General features: G+C 40.6%; 1 protein-coding gene across 23 annotated transcripts in view; it reads right to left on the bottom strand.

The window, feature by feature from the left end:
- Positions 1-22,660, bottom strand: part of DZANK1 (double zinc ribbon and ankyrin repeat domains 1) — a 78,312-nt gene that overhangs the window by 40,400 nt on the left and 15,252 nt on the right. For 16 of the 23 annotated variants that reach the window (XM_055265112.2, XM_063633890.1, XM_063633891.1 and 13 more), the window contains 4 exons: positions 22,106-22,191; positions 16,499-16,616; positions 6,882-6,995; positions 613-705 (listed from right to left, as the gene is read on the bottom strand). In XM_055265112.2, coding sequence (XP_055121087.2) covers positions 613-705; positions 6,882-6,995; positions 16,499-16,616; positions 22,106-22,191 — 411 coding nt within the window. The remainder of the gene's footprint in view (positions 1-612; positions 706-6,881; positions 6,996-16,498; positions 16,617-22,105; positions 22,192-22,660) is intronic. The other 7 variants (XM_063633895.1, XM_063633900.1, XM_063633902.1 and 4 more) reach the window with 1 other exon arrangement.

The following is a 22,660-nucleotide window of genomic DNA, read 5'->3' as shown; positions in this document are numbered from 1 at the left end:
AATCAGAAACATACACAGCAACCCAAAAGAAGCAAGTTGGCTAGTAAGTGCCAGCTTCTTCCTGGTACAAAGCAAGAGTCACCTGGAAGTAATTTTAATTTTCATTGGAAACGTTTTATAAACATAAAATAGATCATCACTGTATTTAAAGTGCATATACTCCTATTCCTTCACTTCAAAATTCAAAATAGGCTAGCAAGAAACCCAAGAAATAGGTGGCTACAATGTGGCAGTGTGCATACAGAGTCAACAAAGACAACGGACTATGGGGTGTGGGAAGGTGGAGGGGACAACAAAGACATACCTGTCTGTAAATGAAATGTGAATGAGTTCACTTCCCCACAGGCCAATGCCAGCCTCCCATGCAAAGTTATTAAACAAAATCGTAAGAAATTATTGATTTTACTGAATCCTCTTGAAGTTAAGACTTTGAAAGCAATTTTGTATTGATATAAAGTTCTCCCCACGTATGGAAATCTTGCTTTCAGTTTACCTTGAGAAGCTTTTTTTGGTCTCTCTCCCTAACCCCCTCAGTAGATTCTGTTTCTCTATTATCATTAACATTGACACAGTAGCCATTAAATACAGGACTGGAACATGCGATCAACCTACCTCTTGTGATGAAGGCAGGGCTCCCTCACAGGTGACACAGTATCTCAGGTGAGCAGGATTTCCTGTACCACAGGCCCGGCAAATTACCTTCTCCTTAACAACAAAAAATAAGAAATACATGTTCCTCTGAGCAAACAACTGTGCAAAGAAATCATCAAGCAGTCTTTTCTGTCAGTCATTCAGCTACAGGCTCTATTATTGCCCCCAGGCCCTGAATATTGGATTAGTTTAGGAGTACTGTAAATAGTGTCAGACAAATATCTGTAGGGTTTTTTTGTTTGTTTGTTTTCATTTGTTTTTGTAGAGATGGGATCTGACTGTGTTGCCCAGTCTGGTGCCCAGCTCCTGGCCTCAAGTGATCCTCCCACGTCAGCCCCCTAAAGTGCTGGAATTACAGGTGTGAGCCACCATGCCCAGCCTGAATGTAGTTTTAAAAGAAACAAAACCACAAACAAACAAACACACCGAAAAGGGTATTCGTTTGGTCTTCAAATAAGTTGGAAATTCTGCACTGGTTATGTGTAAGGTTGTGTGTGTGTGTGTGTGTGTGTGTGTCTCCAGTGTGAAAGCCGTGACACTAAGTAGACGTTCCATTTCATGGCTTAAACAGTATACAGAAAGACCCTAGACCAGCAAGGGATTATCTGTGTGTTTACAAGTAATCTGGTTCTTGGACTGGGGTTTACCCTCTGGGGCTTCATGTTAAATACGAATTTAGGTTTGCTCTGTAGTTTTTACTTAGAAATAGAAGCAGTGAAAAGACTGCCAAAGAAAGAGAGTGGTAAGTACAACTTCCTTTTTTTTTGAGACGGAGTCTCACTCTGTCGCCTAGGCTGGCGTGCAAGTGGCGAGATCTCAGCTCACTGCAACCTCTGCCTCACAGGTTCGCTCAAGCGATTCTTCTGCCTCAGCCTCCCAAGTAGCTGGGACTACAGGCGCCCGCCACCACGCCTGGCTAATTTTTGTATTTTTAGTAGAGACGAGGTTTCACCATATTGGTCAGGCTGGTCGCGAACTCCTGACCTCGTGATCTGCCCACCTCAGCCTCCCAAAGTGCTGGGATTACAGGCGTGAGCCACTGTGCCCAGCCATAAGTACAGCTTTCTAAGTCAGGACCCTGGGGTTAAGTTGCAATGCAGAGAAAAACAAAAGACAAAGAAATGATGGTAAAAATAGTCTGGAGTTCAGCTATCAGAGGTTTTCTAACACGTTTAGTTCCTGACCACTATTCTCTCAGGATACAGTCTTTTTCCATTATCAATGACCAGTGGTGCTCAAGTGTTCCTTTCTAGTCCAGCACTGTGGTCCCTAGGTGTCCTGAAACTAATATACCAAACAGTGTGTTTAGAAGCTGGTACAGGTAAAGTGGATGATCAAGAAAAAGAAAGCCCAACTCCCAGGGTTTTATTTCCAATACAACCAGGTAGCTCTATGGAGTCCCAGCCTTTCAAAGCCTGGTTAACTCCATTTTAGTGGAAGATTCCAAAGGTTTCCTAGGCACTGAGCCAACGCACCACAGTTGCCAATCTAAACAATTCCTAAAGGGCAGAGGCCAACTGACTGCTATTCAAAATGGCAGAGAATCACAGTCTTGCTCTCAATGGTTCCTGACACTCCCTAGGGGCCAACATTCTTCAAAGTTACTTAAAGTTGCCACAACATAATCAGCAATTGGCCAGCATTTATCTATGAGATTTAGGGCTGTGACTTTCCTGAAGATGTTGCCTCAGAAAAGATCTGGTGAAACCCATTGAGAAATGAGACAAATTTCCTGTCTCCCTGTTAAAAAATACTGAGATCAAATAAAAGTAATCTTGCTGTGTGCTGCAGAAAATACTTGCTCTAGGAAGAGAAAACTGGAGAACAACTAAAACTGCTTACTTCTCAAGTCCAACAGCTTCCTTCAAGACCTCACCTTGCAGGGCTCATAATCCAGAACTGCATCTCATAACTTTGCCCAGTGCATACTCTGCCCAATCCCTGCTCTGCCTTGCAAAACCCTGGTTTTTTCTATTTTAATTAATAAACTTTAAACTTTATTTTTAGAGCAGTTTAAGGTTCAAAGCAAAATTGAGTGGAAATTACAGAAGATTCTCGTATACCCTGTCCCACCTCACAGACATGGCCTCCCCGACACTATGGACATCCCACACCCAAGTGGTACATTTGTCACAATCAATGAATATCACTGACACATCATTATCACCCAAAGCCCATGGTTTACATTACAGTCCAGCACTAACTCCCTTTAAATACCTTTCCCTGCCCTCCTTCTTCTGAGATACTACTACGAACTTGTCTAAGCGATGGTCTACCTTACTGCTTCAGGTCTATTAAACATAGTTTTCTTGGTTGATGGGTTTTTCTATGTTTTTTGTTTGTTTGTTTGTTTGTTTGTGGAGACTTTTGACACCATCCCATGGCTCACTTCTTTCTAGAGCAGTGACCACGACCCACAGTTGGAAATCATTTTATATCACAATCCACTACACTCATAAATTCACTGATGTCTGTGGAGGTGATTTGGAATTGAGGCCACCATCAGATGGCCTTAATGGGGATGGCAAACACCTACGATGAGAACTTTTTAAAGTCAATATCCTCATTTGCCATTTCATCCACAGCCTTTGCAACATACTGTCTAGTTGAACGATTCTAAGCTATTTAACAGAGCCACTTAGTCACTGAGATAAAACTTTTCCTTTTAAAATAGTTGGAAGAGGAGAACAATTTTCAAACTCCCAAGTGATAAGCTTTAACTGACACAATTAAAAAGGAAGAATATTAAAACAAACTAGTAGGTCATTGCAAACTTAATCTCAAAACTGACTAAGCTAAAGTTCTGCTTGATGTGGAGTTGTGGTTACACGACCTTAACCCCAAATCACGGTGTGCGAGGCTGAGACTCACCGAAGGCACCTGTGCCTCAGGCACATGAATCATCAGATCTTTTCAGGAATATCCCAGACCTAAGCCTCACAAATTCTAAGAACCACAAACTTGACTGAAGTCCTGGAGGTATACTGCATGTTGCTCGTAAAATCCCAAAGGAAACTGTAGTAGCTCTTCTTGATAAATGTCTTAACACCTTCTGGTGAACAGGGATGCTAAAATTAGTTTTCGACTTTAGAAAACGGCCAATGGAGGCCAGGTGTGGTGGCTCACGCCTGTAATCCCAAAACTTTGGGAGGCCAAAGTGGGAGGATCATGTGAGCCCAGGAGTTCCAGACCAGCCTGGGCAACAAGGCGAAACCCCATCTCTACAAAAAATAGAAAAATTCGCCTGGCGTGGTGTCATATGCCTGTGGTCCCAGCTAGCTGGGGGCCTGAGGTAGGAGGATCACTTGATCCCGGGAGTTCAGGCTGCAATGAGCTGTGATCGTGCCACTGCACTCCAGCCTAGGCAACAGAGTGAGATCCTGTCTCAGAAAAATTAATAATAAAAATAAAAAAAGAAATAGCCAATAGATGCATTTGTTAAGGGAAACAAATAGGTTACGAGGAAAAATATATAACATGATTTCATTTTGTTTAAAAAACCAAACCAAACCAAATCTAAATGTATAAATATACAAAAATATGTTTCTGTGAATCTAGAAAAATACATAAAAGGACACTTTAAGCTGCTAACACTGGTTATTTCACAGAAATAGAAATGAAGGTAGAGTGAAGAAATTATATACTTTTTGGTATATCTTTGGATTATTTCATTTGTTACCAAAAATTAGGTATTAATTATTTTAAAGAAGTAAGTTGTAAAATCCTCTCTTATTCTAAAATAGGTATCTTTGCCAGAGGTCAAATACAGAAACTTCTGCTACTATATCTTCTAATCCTGGCAGAAAAACAAAAATCTGATAGAGCAAAATTCCTTAGCATTGACAGTGCCTTAAATCCACACAAGACTGCAACTACCATGGAATCTGTCTTCATCGTAGAAGGAAGAGCGCAGATGGTGCTTTTGCACTCAGTGGAGTGAGCTAGAGACCAACGCAGAAAGGGGACGGGAGCTGTCAATGGCATGCTGCCACCTGCCGGGAGGTAAGGCTTGCTGACTTCCCTGAGCAGTTCACATGAGTATCCCCGCCAACTTCAGAGGTGGCTGTCTGGGTGAGAATGTTATCTCAAAACCTGTCACCCTTATGACATCTGGGAGAGGCACTGGAATGAAGATTGTCAGGCCAGGGTTTCCAAACAGATGTCCTTCTGTGAGTAGAAGCAGTAATAGTGATTGTCTAGCATAAAAAGTCACACACTTCTCTCCAGGATCAGAGGTTATGATGATAAAAGTCTCTCTACAAATCAAGTCTGGTTAAAATCTGTCCCCACTTTCAAACTTCAGGGCCCACAGGGAAAAATCTGAGCTACTAAGTCTGGTAGAGAAAGTGCCATCTCCCATAACCCACAGCACCCCAGCATTGTTGCAGCCCAGCAAAACCAAACTCCTTGCAAAGTTTTGAGGCATATTTTCTAAATCTCATCTTTGAATTCATTATTGATTTCCTCATTATATGTTCTAACTTTGTCTTACCTATGGAGTAGAAATAAGTTATAAAATTATTCCTATTATAACTTATTATAAGTTATAAAAATGTCTCTTATAAAAATTGCCCTGCAAGAAAGAGGCCATTCCTGGATTTAATGCTACTTATCACTGTAGAAGTCCTGTGTTTATTCTCAATATAGGATTTACAATAAATTGAAGGGAAAAATTACTTACATGTACCTTTGTGTTTCTCTGCCTTCCCATAAAATGGGAAGAACTCTAGATTTCAAATACTGAAGATGATATTATATATATTGAGTTTGGGTTACACCTAACACTTATCCCTATTCTTCCTGTTCTGAATAGTCCAAAGAGTTTGCAGTGATATTATCTTCAAACATCCTGAATAAATGTATTAAAAAGAACAGATTCGCTGTGATTAACAGAACACCCAAAATAACACAGGCTTAAATAAGAGAAAAATAGATTTCTCTCTCCCATATATAAGAAGTCTGGAGACAGACTTCCAGGACTGTATAGTGGCTTTCTGCAGTGGCTTTTTAAGCATCTTAAGATTGAAAACAGTCATTGAACAAAACGATTAGTAAATTTTCCTCTACCTGACTTTGGCCTGGCCAGTTTTTCAAAATCTCATTTCTGAAGGCTCACACAGCCTTGGACACTTGTGAACTCTTCATGCTAAAGGGAGCTTGAAGGTGAAAGAAAAAGTGGACTTATCTTTTATCTGAATACATTTTGCCCATATACAACCCACAAGGCCATTTTAGGAATGTTATGGCCTGTACATAACACCACGCATTTCCCTTATTGCTAAAAATTATTGGTTTTTTAATCCCCCAAATTCCCTCTATTAAATCTATTTTATCCTCTAGTGACCTTTACTTGGGATTAAAGAGGAAGTAAATGGGACTGTAAATTGAAGAATGGAGAAAATATTTAGTTGTATGTTTAAAGATTCTATCAAAAAAAGTTCACAGTATGATATCATTTTTTGAGCAAAGTTTTTTGGATGTAAGTGATGATACATAACTTTTTCTTCCATGTGACTAGTTCTAGTCATTCTTTTTCTCCATAATAAGAACCTATAATCAAATAAAGCAAACAAAAGTATGAAGCCACTTTAAGGACAAAATTATAAATCAATACTAATTGCAATGTTGGAGTTTAAATATATGAAGTAAAAAATTGTCTTCGTCAGCTGTAGTACAATTTGCCCTCCAAATCCATGTTCAGGGAATACAATCCTACATATCTCTCTTAATATTATAGATCCTGTTGGCAAATTAAACTCTTGGACAGCATACCTTACTAAAAATGAGAATGGATTTTGTTCGTGTATATTAGCTTATCAATTGTTACCCTATCCTGGAGGGCATGGTGGCTTATGCCTGTAATCCAGCACTTTGGGAGGCTGAGGTGGGCGGATCACCTGAGGTCAGGAGTTTGAGACCAGCCTGGCCAAGATGATGAAACCCCATGTCTACTAAAAATATAAAAATTAGCCATCCGTGGTGGTGCATGCCTGTAGTCCCAGCTACTCGGGAGGCTAAGGCAGGAGAATCACTTGAACCAAGGAGGTGGAGGTTGCAGTGAGCTGAGATCGCACTACTGCACTCCAGCCTGCGTGACAGAACAAGATTCTGTCTCAAAAAAAAAAAAAAAAAAATTTGTTACGCCATCCCACCAGCTGAAAAAGGACATATACCTGTTCAAACATTACTATGTATTTCATTCATGTTTTTACAGAATCACGTTTCATTACCTTCAAGTGGAGGCTTGCCTGTGGCTGCAGCTGTAGAGCAAGAGGGGCCTCACATACCACGCAGATGGGAGTGTTCATGGGTACCAAGCTTTTGCATTCTGCACACAAGCCCATCTGCACAAGGAAAAGGTCTGGTTTATCTTGCATGTAAAAACTGAAGGTATGAATAGATCTTAGAATGTAAAGCTTGGTCTACAGCCATGCCACCCTGAACATTCCCAATCTCATCTGATCTCAAAACCTAGGCAGGTCGGGCTTGGTTAGCACTTGGTGGAAGAATGTAAAGTTTGATTTGTTTTTGTAAAACCATTTTTTAAATAATCACCTTTATGATGGATATGCTAATTACTCTGATTTGACCACTACACATTATTTATATCAAATAACACTATGTACCCCATAAATATGTACAATTACTATGTGTCAATTAAAAAGTAAATAATAGAAAATAAAATAATAATTACATTTATTATTTTATTCCTATTAAGAGTAAAAACATGTTCATTGTAGAAAAGAGAGATGTTAAAAAAAAAGAAAAATATCCATAGGAAATTGTAGCATGATGGAGTGAGGAGGTCTATAAATCCTCTTCCCAAAAAGGAATCACAGGCCAGGTGCGGTGGCTCACGCCTATAATCCCAACACTTAGGGAGGCCAAGGTGGATGGACCATCTAAGGTCAGGAGTTTGAGACCAGCCTGGTCAACATAGTGAAACCCAAGCTCTACTAAAAATACAAAAATTAGCTGGGCATAGCGGTGGGCGCCTATAACCCCAGCTACTTGGGAGGCTGAGGCAAGAGAATCGCTTGAAGCCAAGAGGCAGAGGTTGCAGTGAGCTGAGATCGCGTCACTGCACTCCAGCCTGGGTGACAAGAGCGAGACTCCTGCTCAAAAAAAAAAAAAGCAATCACACAGTCAGATACCGCTGTCAAAAAGCAACCACTTCAGCACCCTGAAAGTCATTGAAAGGCAGATAACAAACTGAGAAGTTCCTAAAAATGACTGAACTGCAGGAAAGAACACTAAGCTCTGGGTGGTTGTTGCCTGGGCTGCCCCCTCTTCCCCTAACTCTGTCAGTGTGGTAGCTCCACCAGGGCAGGGCAGGCTGTGAAAACCAGAAGTTTTCTGGCTGCTGATGGGCAGGGATCACTTGATTTGGAGCACTGTTAAGGTAACGATTTTGGTGGCAAGCAAACAAGGAAGACCAGTGGTCCCCTAGTCTGAGATAATGAGCCTGTTTCAGGTAATCGATGCACTGACTGGCAAACTGGCCAAGGATTTAACATGGAGTTCCAGGAGGTAATTCAATGATAGGGGCTTGACAGCTCTCCACATAGCCTTAGTTGACTGGAGGCTACGCACATAAGCAATATAAACCAGAGTAGGCCCAAGCCACCCACACAGCCCTGGCTGATGGGAACTGCACACAGAGAACTGCAAGAGAGCTCGGCACAGAGTAAAAGCTGGGGCTGGAAAACAGCCTTAAGTTTGAATGTTACCCAGCCAACACACAGATGCATCAGCAGGGAGTGGAGGCCTTCCTGGATGGAGCTGCCTGTGTACAATCTCTGGCCAATTGAACACCAAGATATGCTGACCCAAAGGTAACATCAGGCTTAAATATAAGAGAAAGAAAAAGCTGCTGCTCTACTATTTACAATAGCAAAGTCTTGGAACCAACCCAAATGCCCATCAATGATAGACTGGATAAAGAAAATGTGGCACATATGCACCATGGAATACTATGCAGCCACAAAAAAGAATGAGTTCATGTCCTTTGCAGGGACATGGATGAAGCTGGAAGACATCTTTCTCAGCAAACTAACACATGAACAGAAAACCAAACACTGCATGTTTTCACTCATAAGTGGGAGTTGAACAATGAGAACACATGGACACAGGGAGAGGAACATCACACACTGGGGTCTGTCGGGGGTCGGAGGCAAAAGGAGGAGAAGCATTAGGACAAATACCTAATGCATGTGGGGCTTAAAACCTAGATGATGGGTTGATGGGTGCAGCAAACTGCCATGGCACATGTATACCTATGTAACAAACCTGCATGTTCTGCACATGTATCCCAGAACTTGAAAGTATAATTAAAAAAAAAAAAAAAAGCTGCTGCACTGTCTGTGGAGTAGCCATTCTTTTGTTTCTTTACTTCTCTAATTAAGAAAATAAATAAATAAATAAAAAGCCTGACACTAGTGGCCACACCTTGCAGGGGAGGCAGACATTAAAGATTTAATCCAAGTAAACAAAACACAAAACAACCACCCTCGGGGAAAAAAGTCAGAATCCAGAGTTGCTAGAATATACTACCTGAAGCAGTCCAGAAAAAAATTATGAGACATGCAAAAAATAAAGTGACCTACACTCTGAGGAAAAACAGTCAATAGTCCACAGAAATTATCTCTGAGTGCCTTTACATGCTGGATTTAGTAGACAAAGATTTCAAAGCAGCTATTTTTAAAAAATGTTCGAAGAACTAAAGGAAACTACATTTGATAAAAATTGAAGTATGATGACAATGATCTGACTGGTAGGGAAGCACAATAGAGAGATAGAAATTATTTTTTTAAAAAAAGAATTCAGTCAAAGCCTGGAGTTGAAAAGTAAAGTAACTGAAATTTTAAAAATCGCCAGAGGCGGGCACTGTAGTCCCAGCTACTTGGGAGGCTGAGGTAGGAGAATGGCGTGAACCTGGGAGGTGGAGGTTGCAGTGAGCCGAGATCGTACCACTGCAGCCTGGGGGACACGGCGAGACTCCATTTCAAAAAAAAAAAAAAAAAAAATCGCCAGAGGGACTCAACAGCAGATCGGATAACAGAAGAAAGAATCAGTGAACTTGAACAAATAGCTCAACAGAAATTATCTAATCTGAAGAACAGAGAAAAAAGACTGAAGAAAATAAGCAGAACATCAAGAACCTATGGGGCAAAATCAAGCACAGCAACAAGTAAGGGAGAGAGAAAGGAACAGAAAAAGAAGAAACAATGGCCAATATTTCCCACATTGGAGGAAAACCAACACTCAGCAGATTCAATCAGCTCAATCAATCCCAAGAAAGACAAACACAAAGAGACCCACACTTAAACACATTATAATCAGACTGTTGAAGGTCAAAGACAAAGAGAAAATACTGAAAGTAGCAAGAGAAAAAACTACGCATCAAAAACAATGGAGGGCAGAAGGCAGTAGAATGACAAATTCAAAGGGCTGAAAGAGAAAATAATTGCTAAACCAGAATTACATCTGCAGCAAACCATCCTTCAAAAATGAAGGCAAAATAAACATTCTGACATACACAAAGACAGAGAGAAATGGCTATCAGACATGCCTTACAAGAAAAACTGAAGGAAGTTCTTCAGGCTGAAAGGAAATGACACTAGATGATCACTTGAGTTCACAGGAAGAAGTGAGAAGACCAGATATAATAAATATGAGGGCAGATACAAATGACTCTATAGCACTTTTATCTCATCTTCTTTAAATGACATAAGATTGTATAACACTGCATTTTTCAGTTTATAACATACATAGATGCAATATTTATGGTTATTACATAAAAGATAAAGAAAGGAAGACAATACTTAAGCAATGTTAAGAAAAAGAAAGAAAGAGGCCAGGTGTGATGGCTCACACTTGTAATTCCAGCACTTTGGGAGGCCAAGGCAGGCGGATCACTTGAGGTCAGGAGTTCAAGACCAGCCTGGCCAATATGGTGAAGCCCCATCTCTATGAAAAATACAAAAATTAGCTGGGCATGGTGGTGCACACCTGTAATCCCAGCAACTCAGGAGGCTGAGACAGGAGAATCACTTGAATCCAGGAGGCAGAGATTGCAGTGAGCCAAGATTGTGACACTGCATCACTCCAGCCTGGATGACAGAGGGAGACTCTGTCTCAAAGAAAAGAAAAAGAAAGAAAGAGGAAGGGAGTGAAATTTCTATATTTAAGTAGAATTGAGTTAAATTATTCTAAAATGGACGGTGATACACCCCATCTTCCATGATGTGGTTATTACGTATTACATGCCTATATCAAAACATCTCATGTACCCATAAATATATACACCGACTGTGTATCCACAAAAATTAAAAATCAAAATTAAATAAAATAGAATGTGATAAATGGGGTCCATATTGTAATTTCTAGAGCTTAAGATAACTTTAAAAATAATAAAAAAGCCAACAGATGCATTAAAATGGCACATTAAAAGTAACACAAAAGAAATAACACAAAAGGCCAGTTGTGGTGGCTCACGCCTGTAATCCCAGCATTTTGGGAGGCTGAGGCGGGCGGATCATGAGGTCAGGAGATCGAGACCATCCTGGCAAACATGGCAAAACCCCGTCTCTACTAAAAATACAAAAAAGTTGGCCAGGCATGGTGGCGACTGCTTCTAGTCCCAGCTACTCGGGAGGCTGAGGCAGGAGAATGGCGTGAACCTGGGAGGCAGAGCTTGCAGTGAGCTGAGATCGTGTCACTGCACTCCAGCCTGGGCGACAGAGTGAGACTCTGTCTCAAAAAAAAAAAAAAAAAAAAAAGAACACAAAAGAAAGCAGTAAAGGAAGGAAAAAGGAACAAAAAAGCCATGATACAAATAGCAAATAGCAAAATGGCATATGTAAATTTAACCACATCAATAATGACATTAAATAGGAATTGACTAAATATCACATTCAAAAGGCAAGGTTATTCAGAACGGATAAAAAAGCAAGATCCAACTACATGCTGTCTACTAGAAACACACCTTAAATTCAAAGACACAAATAGATTGAAAGTAAAAGCATAGAAAAGGCCTTACAATGCAAACAGTAACCATAAAAGAGCTAGAGTAGCTACATAAATATCAGAGAACAAAGGACTTTAAGACAAGAAATATTAGCATAGACAAAGAGAGACATTTTGGGATGATAAGAAGGTCAATAGTCAGGAAGATAGAGCAATTATAAGTGTATATGAATGTATTAGTCTGTTCAGGCTACGATAACAAAACATCATAAAGTGGGTGGCTTGTAAACAACAGAAATTTATTTCTCAGAGTTTTGGAGCCTGAGAAGTCCAAGGTCAGGATGCCAGCAAATTCAGTATCAGGTGAGGGCTTGCCCTCTGCTTTACAGATGGTACCTTCTGTGTCTTCACATGGTGGAAGGCAAACAAGCTCCTTTGAGCCTCTCTTATAAGGGCACCATCATCACAACCTAATTACCTCCCAAAGACCCAACCTTCTAACACCATCACCTTGGGGGTTGGGATTTCAACATATGAATTTTGGCCAAGACACAATGATTCAATCCATAGCATGGACATAACAACAAACCCCCAAAATACATGAAGCAAAAACTACAAGTCAGAGTTGAGGTTAAGACTCCATCTATCACCTGAGCACCTAAAGTCCCAGCTTTACTGGGGGACCACAGTGGTGTTCTGAATCTCCAAGAATTAGCATGAATTTAGAGCCGGTATCTAGAAATCCCCCAAAGATTTGGGTATTTCCTTCTCCCCACTGCACAGTCACTCAATTGAAAGCAACAAGTCCCTTGGGGAAGCATTCAAGAAAGACTTATGATATGTACTTGCAAAGCTCCAGTCTCCCCTTAAGTCAAGAGACTGAATTTGTGAACTGATTTATGTCTGGAAACTGGGTGAGAAACTTGGTTGCTCCAAGGCAGTGACTCAAGTCAGTTTTTAGCTACATGACCTAGCATTTTTCAATTATATAGACCAGGCGACACACTAGGAGGCTGCCCATCTATCATTCCTAGGAATGCCATGTCAGATTCCTCTTACTGAAACATCATTACTGTCCTTGTCTTTGGCAGTTAAGTGCTGCCACTTAACTTCTGCCACTCTGGGATCTCACTAGCTCCAATGAGATCAGGGAGCCCATCTAAATAGCAGCATCCCCCATGATCATATCTGGCCTACAAAGGAAAGCAGCCACAGAACTTTTTAAGGATGCAGCTGCTCCTCTCACTAATGTATTCCTTGATATCTTAGTGATGGAAGTGTCTTCTTGGCCTTCTTGTGAAACGTAGGTAAGAGTTAGGGATGCAGGACACATGTATCAACCCCATTCCAACTTTCCTATTTGCCTAAGTCTCTGTATTCCCTGCTCCACATGATGCTGGGTGTTAGGGACTAAACTGTGCCCTCCAGAATTCATTATATTGAAGCCCCAGCTCCCAATGTGATTGTATTTGGAGACAGGTCCTTTAAGGAGGTAATTAAGGTTAAATGAGGTCATTACAGTGGGACTTTGATCCAATATGACTGATGTCTTTATAAGAAAAGGAAGAGACACCAGGGATGGGTGCCCAGAGGAAAGGCCAAGTAAGGACACATCAGGAAGGCACCCATCTGAAAGCTGAGGAGAGAGGCCTCACCAAAAACCAAACCTGCTGGCACCTTGATCTTAAATTTCCAGCCTGCAGTACTATGAGAAAATAAATTTCTGTTCTTTAAGCCACACAGTCTGTAGGGTTTTGCTGTGGCAACCTTAGCAAACTAATATACCTGGGAAAGTTCTGGTATCCCAATCTCATTAAACACAGGCCACTACTGAGGCCAAGCTTTAAGCAGCCAACCAAGCAAGCTGTTATAGCCACCACAGCTGCATTATCTAACACATTAAACCCAGAATCTCTACAAGGTGTGCACATATCAATGAATTTATACCAATTTCAAGTCATATTGTCTTCATTTAAAATCTAGTCCCACACTTATTCCCCAAGACTCTGCCACTATATATTAGTAAAATCTTCCTCTTCTTTGTGTGTGTAAGTTATTTCCTCCTGGATCACAGCATGCACCTGTCCTCCTGTAGCATGCTGGGTTGGGTCCCTAGAATGCAACAGGTGGTTGTGATGGGTTTAAACCACCCACAACCACCTGTGAGGAGAATAAACATCCCCTTTCAAGCCATCTGCCCAGGTGAGGTTATCACAAACATTTCAAGAAAATGAAGGCTGGTATCCTCAGACAGAAGGGCATCCTCAGACATAAGGGCAAACTACATCTACTGGGCAGGAGGCACAGAATGACAAGGGTACAAGACTGTCAGTCTCATCTGGGTCCCACCTGCCATCTCTATCTGAGTTTCAGGATCCCATCCTTTCTCAATTAATGGCCTAACTTTCACATAAGAAATCTGGTGATCAGGTGAATTTAACAGACATTATAAGTCCCCAACATATACAATATAATTTTTGTTTGATTTTCATCAATATAACCCTGGAGCTGCAAGAAAGATATTATTTTGGGCTGTCATAGGAGTTCTCTGGTTCCTGCACCATGACTTAAAGGTCCTGAGCTTGTAACTTTCTTTCTGTGAATGCTCCCGTGGACTCAGGAGAATACATCCTCCACCACAGTTTTTGTAGTCATTGTCACTGCCATAGAGTCAAGTGCAGCAGCTACTTGGCCACTCAAGACACTTGCTTCAATTGGCACTTCATCACAATCAGCCACAGGTGACAGCCTGATTAACTGTGATGCCCCCTTATGCTATGGATCACCAGTGTCCCATTTCCCATTGGCAAGGAGCTCGGCACTGTTCCCAAGCAAAGGACAAGACCAAACCACTTCCAAAATCCCATTTGCAGGTTTATTTCCTGGGACCAATCCCAGTATCAATTGTGTATCAGTCAGAGTCCAATCAGGACATAGAAACCACAAGTAATTTGAACAGGAAAAGCTCATATAAATAGTTATTAACTGGTATCCAGGGATTAACTACTAGTGGGTAAAGCAGATTCTACATATACAGAAATTCCAAACATAGGGAGGATCCCCTACCTCTTTGGCTGAGACAGACAGCCGAAGGAGGATCAAATTTGGAAGAGGCACTTACTTTGCCCCACACCCAAGGCTGAAATCAGACTTCATTGAATTGAGTGTGGTTGTCACCCACTGGATGGCAGAGAAGTTCACTGAGGTGACACAGATCAGAGCCGGCAAGGAAAAAGCCGCCCACTGGGATCCAATGAAACTCATTAGGAATTCCTCATCTAGGGAACTGGCAGAACGTGTTGGGAAGTCAGATACGGAGATGCGGCTGGAACTTCCTGGAAAATTGCTACTGGGATGCCCCAAAGACTATCTGGGAAGCTGGCTGGGGTGCCAGTGGAACTCACTGAGAAGCATCCACAGGACAACACTGAAATTTCACGGGGTTCAGCACAACCAGGTGTCCTACAGGTTAGCTCACATGGCAAGAGCAAAGAGACAGGGGAGCACACACTTCTGCATCTCTTTACTGAGACTCTCCGAGTCGTGGGTCTAAGTAGGATCCCGCCCCTTTGAATCCTAGAAGCCCAGCTCAGAGCAGGACACAGTAGTACTCGATAAATGGTTGTCAGCTTAAATTACAAAGCTGTTATACGTTATAGTCTATTGTTGCACTAATAGAAATATAATTATGGGGCAATCTAGGTGTTTTAAAGTTCATAATGTTAAATATTTATAATCGCTGATAACCTTTCCTCCCTGTAAAAATGAAGTTAGTTGTGAAAATCCCTTTCCAGGCAAGTAGAAAATAATTTTGGTATTGCACCAACTAGTATAAACAGAGAAAAATCAACCAGTGGGACTTGTTCATATTTTGTTTTCTGTATCGTCTTCTTTCGCTAACACATTTAGTCCAGATATCTACGAGCTGCACGCATATCAATGAATTTGGCCCACTTTGGTGTTATAGTCTGTTTTTATTTAAAATCGACTCCCACCCTTATTCCCTAAGATTCTGCCATTATACATTAGCAAAATCTCTAAGGAGTTTAAAGTGTATCATTGAAGTAAATTAAATTAACTTCTACAAAAATCTTGAGCAATATAATAGAAAAATATTAAAACAGCCATTTAATACCTGACCCCTTGCTTGAGGCATAACTTGAATCTAAAACTCTGGACTTGGAACTCACTCAATTAGTGACTTTTTCTTAGTAACTATCTTCTTAAAAATTGTAATTTTTCACTCAATATTACAGATCCCTTTATTTCATTTTCATCCCTTTATTCCCAGTCCAAAAAAAATCCCCAAAATATCAAGTGCTTAAAAGATGAACACATTTTGGTGAAAGTTTTAATTTTTAGCAAGCCAAGTATGTTTTTTAACTATCTACAAAATTAGTAGTGAGATATCAATTATTATCTATCCTAAATCAGCCAAACCTTTTAAATTTAAATACACAGATCAATCTATAGATTCTTTGGACAGAATGATGCATCTTATGGATATATAGATATACAGAGACATAAAGTAATTGGTACTTCTCTTTATTTATTTCTAGAATATATTTCCTTATTATACCCAGGATATGAGCAGAGCTATCAAATGAATAGTAAACATTTATTTATCCATGCATGCCCCATTAAAACAATAAGATTCCAATCTTTTTTAAGCCCGTGCTTCTGGCAGGCCACACAAAAGACACAGCACTGAAAGTAAGTTTTTCCATGCTTAAGTAGGAGTGTGTAAGAGTTCAATCAGCCAGTAATTCTTCAACAAGTATTTATATGTGTGGTTCATGTGTACCAAGCACTGTGTTACTGCTGCAAATAAAGATCAGATCAACCAATGAAAGATGTTTTTAAGAATTCTGCTGCTCACCTGAGCTCCTTCTGGGGGTGGGAGACGACAGCCAAATATGGGTGGGACAGGAGAGCCACATTCTTGACAGAAGCGAGCAAAGGGATCTGATGGCCGGGGGGCAAGGCAGTGGGCACACCTACAACAAAACAGGTTCCCGATTGGCCATGTTCTGGTGGGTCCACATTAAGAAGACTGATAAAAATCTAAAAGCGTTCAAACAGTTTTAAACACAAAACAAAAGCAGACTGCTCTCAACGGCTATGGAACAAGTTCAAGACAGGAAATACTTCTCTAGGTCATTTGGTCATTTTATTGGAATAGTGGCCTTGCAGCTGGACCCTCTGGTGCCCTTTCCGCGTAGGCCAAGTCCATATAACTTCTTGATCGTGGCAAGAAGTTTATCAGCAGCCTTGGCCCCACTTCTTGCTCAGGCTCTGGCTTGTCCTGTCACATTGGATTTGATGTGTATGAGGGTGAGCCCTGGGAATTCTAGCAATTTTTATATTATGCTTTTCTGACTTTCTACCATTGAGCCCAGTCTGAGGGACAGGCCTTCTTGCCTGTGCCTCAAACCCATCCTTTCTCTTTGCCCACTTTAGCTTAGAGTCCTCAGGCCCTGCCCCAGCAGCATCTGGCCCCATTTCTTAGGCAGCTGGACCCATCATTTAGCTCCCACTCATCTAACTGGGTTCTGGCTATCCGGCAAAGTGAGAGCATTCTTGGAATTAGGCTGCCCTAATTCCTTTCCTGCTACTGCCATGCCTTTCCAGACAAGTTGGCTCCTGATCCTGTGACCTATCAATCTGAACAGCTCCTCAGCAGCTAGAAGGCTTGGATACTGTGCACCGGACTGCCTGGTTGTCCGCACTAGTCTCCACATTGGAGCTGAGCTCATTCCCACACTCTTTTCCTATTTAGTCCTTCATTACTGTACCATGGCACTAAGGTTTCACCATGTCTCTGGCATGGGCCCACCTGCCAGAGCAACAACAGTTCCCTCTTTTCTATGCCCAAAGCTCATGAAGTGTAATCTGACTATCTCATTCCTCTGATTTGAATTGAGGGCATAGAGCTGGGAGTCTCAGAAGGTTAAGGTAACTGGAGCTTTTAGGAAAGAATACCAGAGAAGAGCTGCAGGGAGAGTTTCAGAATTTTGCAGAGGGTCACCCTCAAGTCTTCACCTGGGTACTACTGATGAGTGCATGTGATGGAAGAAACCACTCAAGGTTAGAAAGTAAACACCAAAGGGTAACAGAGAAAACAATCTTCAGGATTCACACAGGGCTGGGAAGCTCATGCTTACACCAGCCAAAGTGGAAAAAATTCATATTTACTGAGGTATCAGTTAGAATACTCTAAATATAAATACTTCAATTAGAACATAGGAGTTGTCAGGTATGGTTTTTTAAAAGGCTAGGCCTAACTATACGCTGCTCAAAAGAAACCAACTTTATTTTTATTTATTTATTTTGAGACGGAGTCTCGCTCTGTCGCCCAGGCTGGAGTGCAGTGACATGATCTCGGCTCACTGCAAGCTCCGCCTCCTGGGTCATGCCATTCTCCTGCCTCAGCCTCCAGAGTAGCTGGGACTACAGGTGCCTGCCACCACACCCAGCTAATTTTTTTTTTTGTAGTTTTAGTAGAGATGGGGTTTCACTGTGTTAGCCAGGATGATCTCGATCTCTTGACCTCGTGATCCGCCCGCCTCGGCCTCCCAAAGTGCCGGGATTACAGGCGTGAGCCTCTGCACCCGGCCAGAAACCAACTTTAAATAGAGACATAAATAGATTCAATAAAGGGAGGTACACACACATCAAAAGAAAGCAGGAGTGACGATATTAACATCAGAACAAGTAGGTTTCTGAGCAAAGAATATTAACAGAGTTAAAGAAGTTTATTTCATAATGATAAAAGGGTCAACTCAGCAAGAGGACAAAAGAATCCAAAATGTTTATGTACTTAATAGCAGAGTATCAAAGTACATGAAGAAAAACCAATAGAAATGAAATGCAAGAATAAATAGGCAAATTCATAATTACAGTCATATATTTCAATACTGCTTTTTCAATAACTGATTACACGATAAACAGAAAATCAGTAAAGACAGAGAAGACTTAAACAATACCATCAACTAACTCAACCTAATTGATATTTATAGTACACTCATTCTGGCAGAATACACATTCTTTCAAAGTATACATAGAACATTTACCAATCAAATCATATATCATTTCTGACCAAAAGTAAATAAATTTGACAAAAGCACCAGGCCAGGTGTACTGGCTCATATCTATAATCCCAACAATTTTGGAGACTGAGGTGGGAGGATCACTTGAGGCCAGGAGTTCAAGACCAGCCTGGGCAACTTTGTGAGAACTCCACCCCCGCCACAAAAAAATATATATAGATATAAGGTTTTTTGTTTTGTTTTGAGACAGAGTCTTGCTCTGTCGCCCAGGCTGGAGTGCAGTGGCATGATCTCGGCTCACTGCAGCCTCCACCTCCTGGCTTCAAGTGATTATTGTGCCTCAGCCTCCCGAGTAGCTGGGATTACAGGCGTGTGCCACCATGCCTAATTTTTTTTGTGTGTGTATATTTTTAGTAGAGATGGGGTTTTGCCATGTTGGCCAGGCTGGTCTCAAACTCCTGGCCTCAAGTGATCCTCCCACCTCAGCTTCCCAAAGTGCTGGGATTATAGGCATGGGCCACCACGCCTAGCCAAAAAAAAAAAAAAGTTTTTTAATTAGCTGGGTGTAGTGGCACATGCCTATAGTCCCAGCTACCTGGGAGGCTGAGGCAGGAGGCTGCCTTGAATCCAGGAGTTTGAGGCTGCAGTGAGCTATGATTGGGCCTCTGCGCTTCGGCCTGGGTGACAGAGTGAGACTCTAAGAAAGAAAGAAGAAAGGAGGAAAGGAAGGAAGGAAAGAAGGAAGGGAGAGAGGGTGGGAAGGCAGGAAGGAAGGAAAGAAAGAAGGCAGACAGGCCCAAAAGATACAAGGAAAATCCTCCAGTATTTGGAAATTTAATAAAACATTTTTAACTAACCCATTGCCCTCCCCACAAAATAACAAGGATAATTAGAAACTGTTTGAACCGACTGAAGATGAAAATACAACATATCAAAATTCAGAGACTGCAAGTAAAACAGTATTCAGGGGAAATGTATAGTTCTAAATGTCTATGCTAGAAAAGAAGAAAGGCTTCAAATCAGTAACTTCATATTCCCATTAAAGAAACTAAAAAAAGAACAAATGAAACCTAAAATTTACTCCAAAAGAAATATTAATAAATATAAATGTACTCATATCTACTAAAGAAATCTAATGTGTAGTTAAATATCTTCCTGAAAAAAAATCTTCCTGAAGGAAAACTCCAGATCTAATCATTTCACTTGTGAATTTCTACCAAATATGTAAGGAAGAAATAACACCAATTTTACATAAACTTTTTCAGAAGTTGAAAGAGCGAAAACACTTCCTAACTTATTCTATGAATCCAGAATTATACCAATACTAAAACCAGACAAAGACATTAACAAGAAAAGAAAATCCCCCAACATCCCTTATGCAAATGCTGGCAAAACAAATTCTTTAAAACCTTTTAGCAAATCAAATTCAACATTATATAAAATAGATAACACTTCAGGTAGATATATTTCAGGAGTGTAAGGTTGACTTAACATTTGAAAACCAATCATTGTAATTCACCACATGAACAGAAAAAGAAAAACTAAATTACTCTCTCAAATAGAAAAAATGCTTTGGACAAAATCCAACATCTATTCCTGATTTTAAAAGAGAAACTCTCAGCAAATTAGAAACAGGTAAAAATTTCCTCAACTTGGCTGGGCGTGGTGGCTCACGCCTATAATCCCACGATTTTGGGAGCCTGAGGTGGGCAGATCACCTGAGGTCAGAAGTTCGAGACTAGCCTGGCCAACATGGTGAAACCCCATCTCTACTTAAAAAAATACAAAAATTAGCCGGGCGTAGTGGCACATGCCTCTGTCATCCAGGCTGGAGTGCAGTGGCATGATCTTGGCTCACTGCAACCTCCGCCTTCCGGGTTCAAGCGATTCTCCTGCCTCAGCCTCCCAAGTAGCTGGGATTATAGGTGCCCACCACCACACACAACTAATTTTTTGTATTTTTAGTAGAGACGGGGTTTCACCATGTTGCCAGGCTGGTCTTGAACTCCTGACCTCAGGTGATCTGCCCACCTCGGCCTCCCAAAGTGCTGTGATTACAGGTGTGAGCCACTGCGCTCGGCCTATAATGCATTTTTTTAAAGGTGAAAAGTTTGAAAGGACTTTACCAAAGAAGGTGCATGGATGGAAATAAGCACATGAAAAGAGGCTCAACATCATTAGTCACTAGGGAAATGGAAATAAAAACCACAATAAGATACTGTTACAATCTCATTAAAATGATCAAAATAAAAATAAAAGTTAGTAAGGATACAGAGAATTCTCCTCCACTGCTGGTGAGAATGTAAAATGGAATAATCACTTTGGAAAGAAGTTTGGCAGTTTCTTAAAAATATACCTATCATATTCCTCTTCAAGGTATTTGCCCCAAGGGAAATGAAAACATGTATATACATAATGACTTTGGGGTTTTAAAAATTATTTTATTGTATCTGTTAATTTTTATCAATTTATTTATTTATTTAGAGACCAGGTATGAGACTGGATCACTTTTTTATATACAGTAACCTTTGTACAAATGTTCATAGCAACTTTATCTGTAATAGCCCAAAATTGGATATAACACAAATTCCCATCAATAAGTGAATGGATAAACAAACTGTGGTATATCCATACAATGGACTGTTATTCAGCAATAAAAAGAAATGGATGTTTGTTACAAGGAACAACATAGATGAATCTCAAAATAGTTATGCTGAGTGAAAGTAGTCCAGCAGAAAAGAGTACACACTAAATCACTTCGTTGACATATTGAATCACATACAAGTTAAACTACAGTGACAAGAAACAGATCAATAATTGCCTGTGATGAGCAGGGGTAAAAGGAAGGGGTTACCAAATAGGGTACAATGTAGGAAATTTTTGGCGGGGATGAACTTACTCATTTACATACATACATACATACATACATACATACATACATACATACATACAGAGTCAAATGAACTCTAAATACATATGCAGTTATTATATGTCAATTATACTTTCTAACAGGCTGTAAATATTTAATTTAAAAAGTTGGGGCCGGGCGTGGTGGCTCACACCTGTAATCTTAGCACTTTGGGAGGCCGAGGTGGGTAGATCACGAGGTCAAGAGATCGGGACCATCCTGGCCAACATGGTGAAACCCCGTCTCTACTAAAAATACAAAAATTAGCTGGGCATGGTGGCATGTGCCTGTAATCTCAGCTACTCGGGAGGCTGAGGCAGGAGAATCGCTTGAACCCGGGAGGCGGAGGTTGCAGTGAGCCAAGACTGCACCACCACACTCCAGCCTGGGTGACAGAGGGAGACTCTGTCTCAAAAAAAAAAAAAAAAAAAAGTTGGAGGTGGGCAAAAATGTTGTATCTTTAAATTCTCTTTGACCATGATGTATCTTTGTAGGATTTAAGACAGAGTAAAGAGAATGTGATACTTACTTGAGAAAGTCTGTCTCCCTTTGAATTCTCATTGTCTCCGTGCTTGTCAAACACTTCTGGCCACTTACATGGGCAAAACCGGGGGACTAAAATTAAGAATATAGGTACATAGACAGAGTCATATAGTCAAAATAACATGGTAAAGGCTATGGTATAGTAAAATGCCATTAAAAATCATTATGGGTGAATACACATAGATATACAAAGAGGAATAATAGACACTATAGACTCTAAAAGTGGGAAGGGTGGGAAAAGGCGAGGGCTGAAAAATTACCTATTGGGTGCAGTGTTCATTATTTGAGTGAAGGGTACCCTAGAAGCCCAAACCTCACCATTACACAATACATGTAACAAACCTGCACCCCCTGAACCCATAAAAATAAAAAATTATAAAAATAAAAAATCATTATGAGGAGTAATGTAATTATTACTCTAGTATCTAACATTTCTAAATTATTTAAAGTGCTATTCACAATCATATATCTATATTTCATTAAAAATGAGAGTTTACAATAAAAGATACCTGAATTTGCCATGAGACAGACCAGATTTTAG

This window comes from Symphalangus syndactylus, chromosome 24 (genome assembly GCF_028878055.3).
Source record: "Symphalangus syndactylus isolate Jambi chromosome 24, NHGRI_mSymSyn1-v2.1_pri, whole genome shotgun sequence".
In the NCBI taxonomy this organism is placed as follows: domain Eukaryota; kingdom Metazoa; phylum Chordata; class Mammalia; order Primates; family Hylobatidae; genus Symphalangus; species Symphalangus syndactylus.
This window is presented reverse-complemented; position numbering and strand designations above follow the sequence as displayed.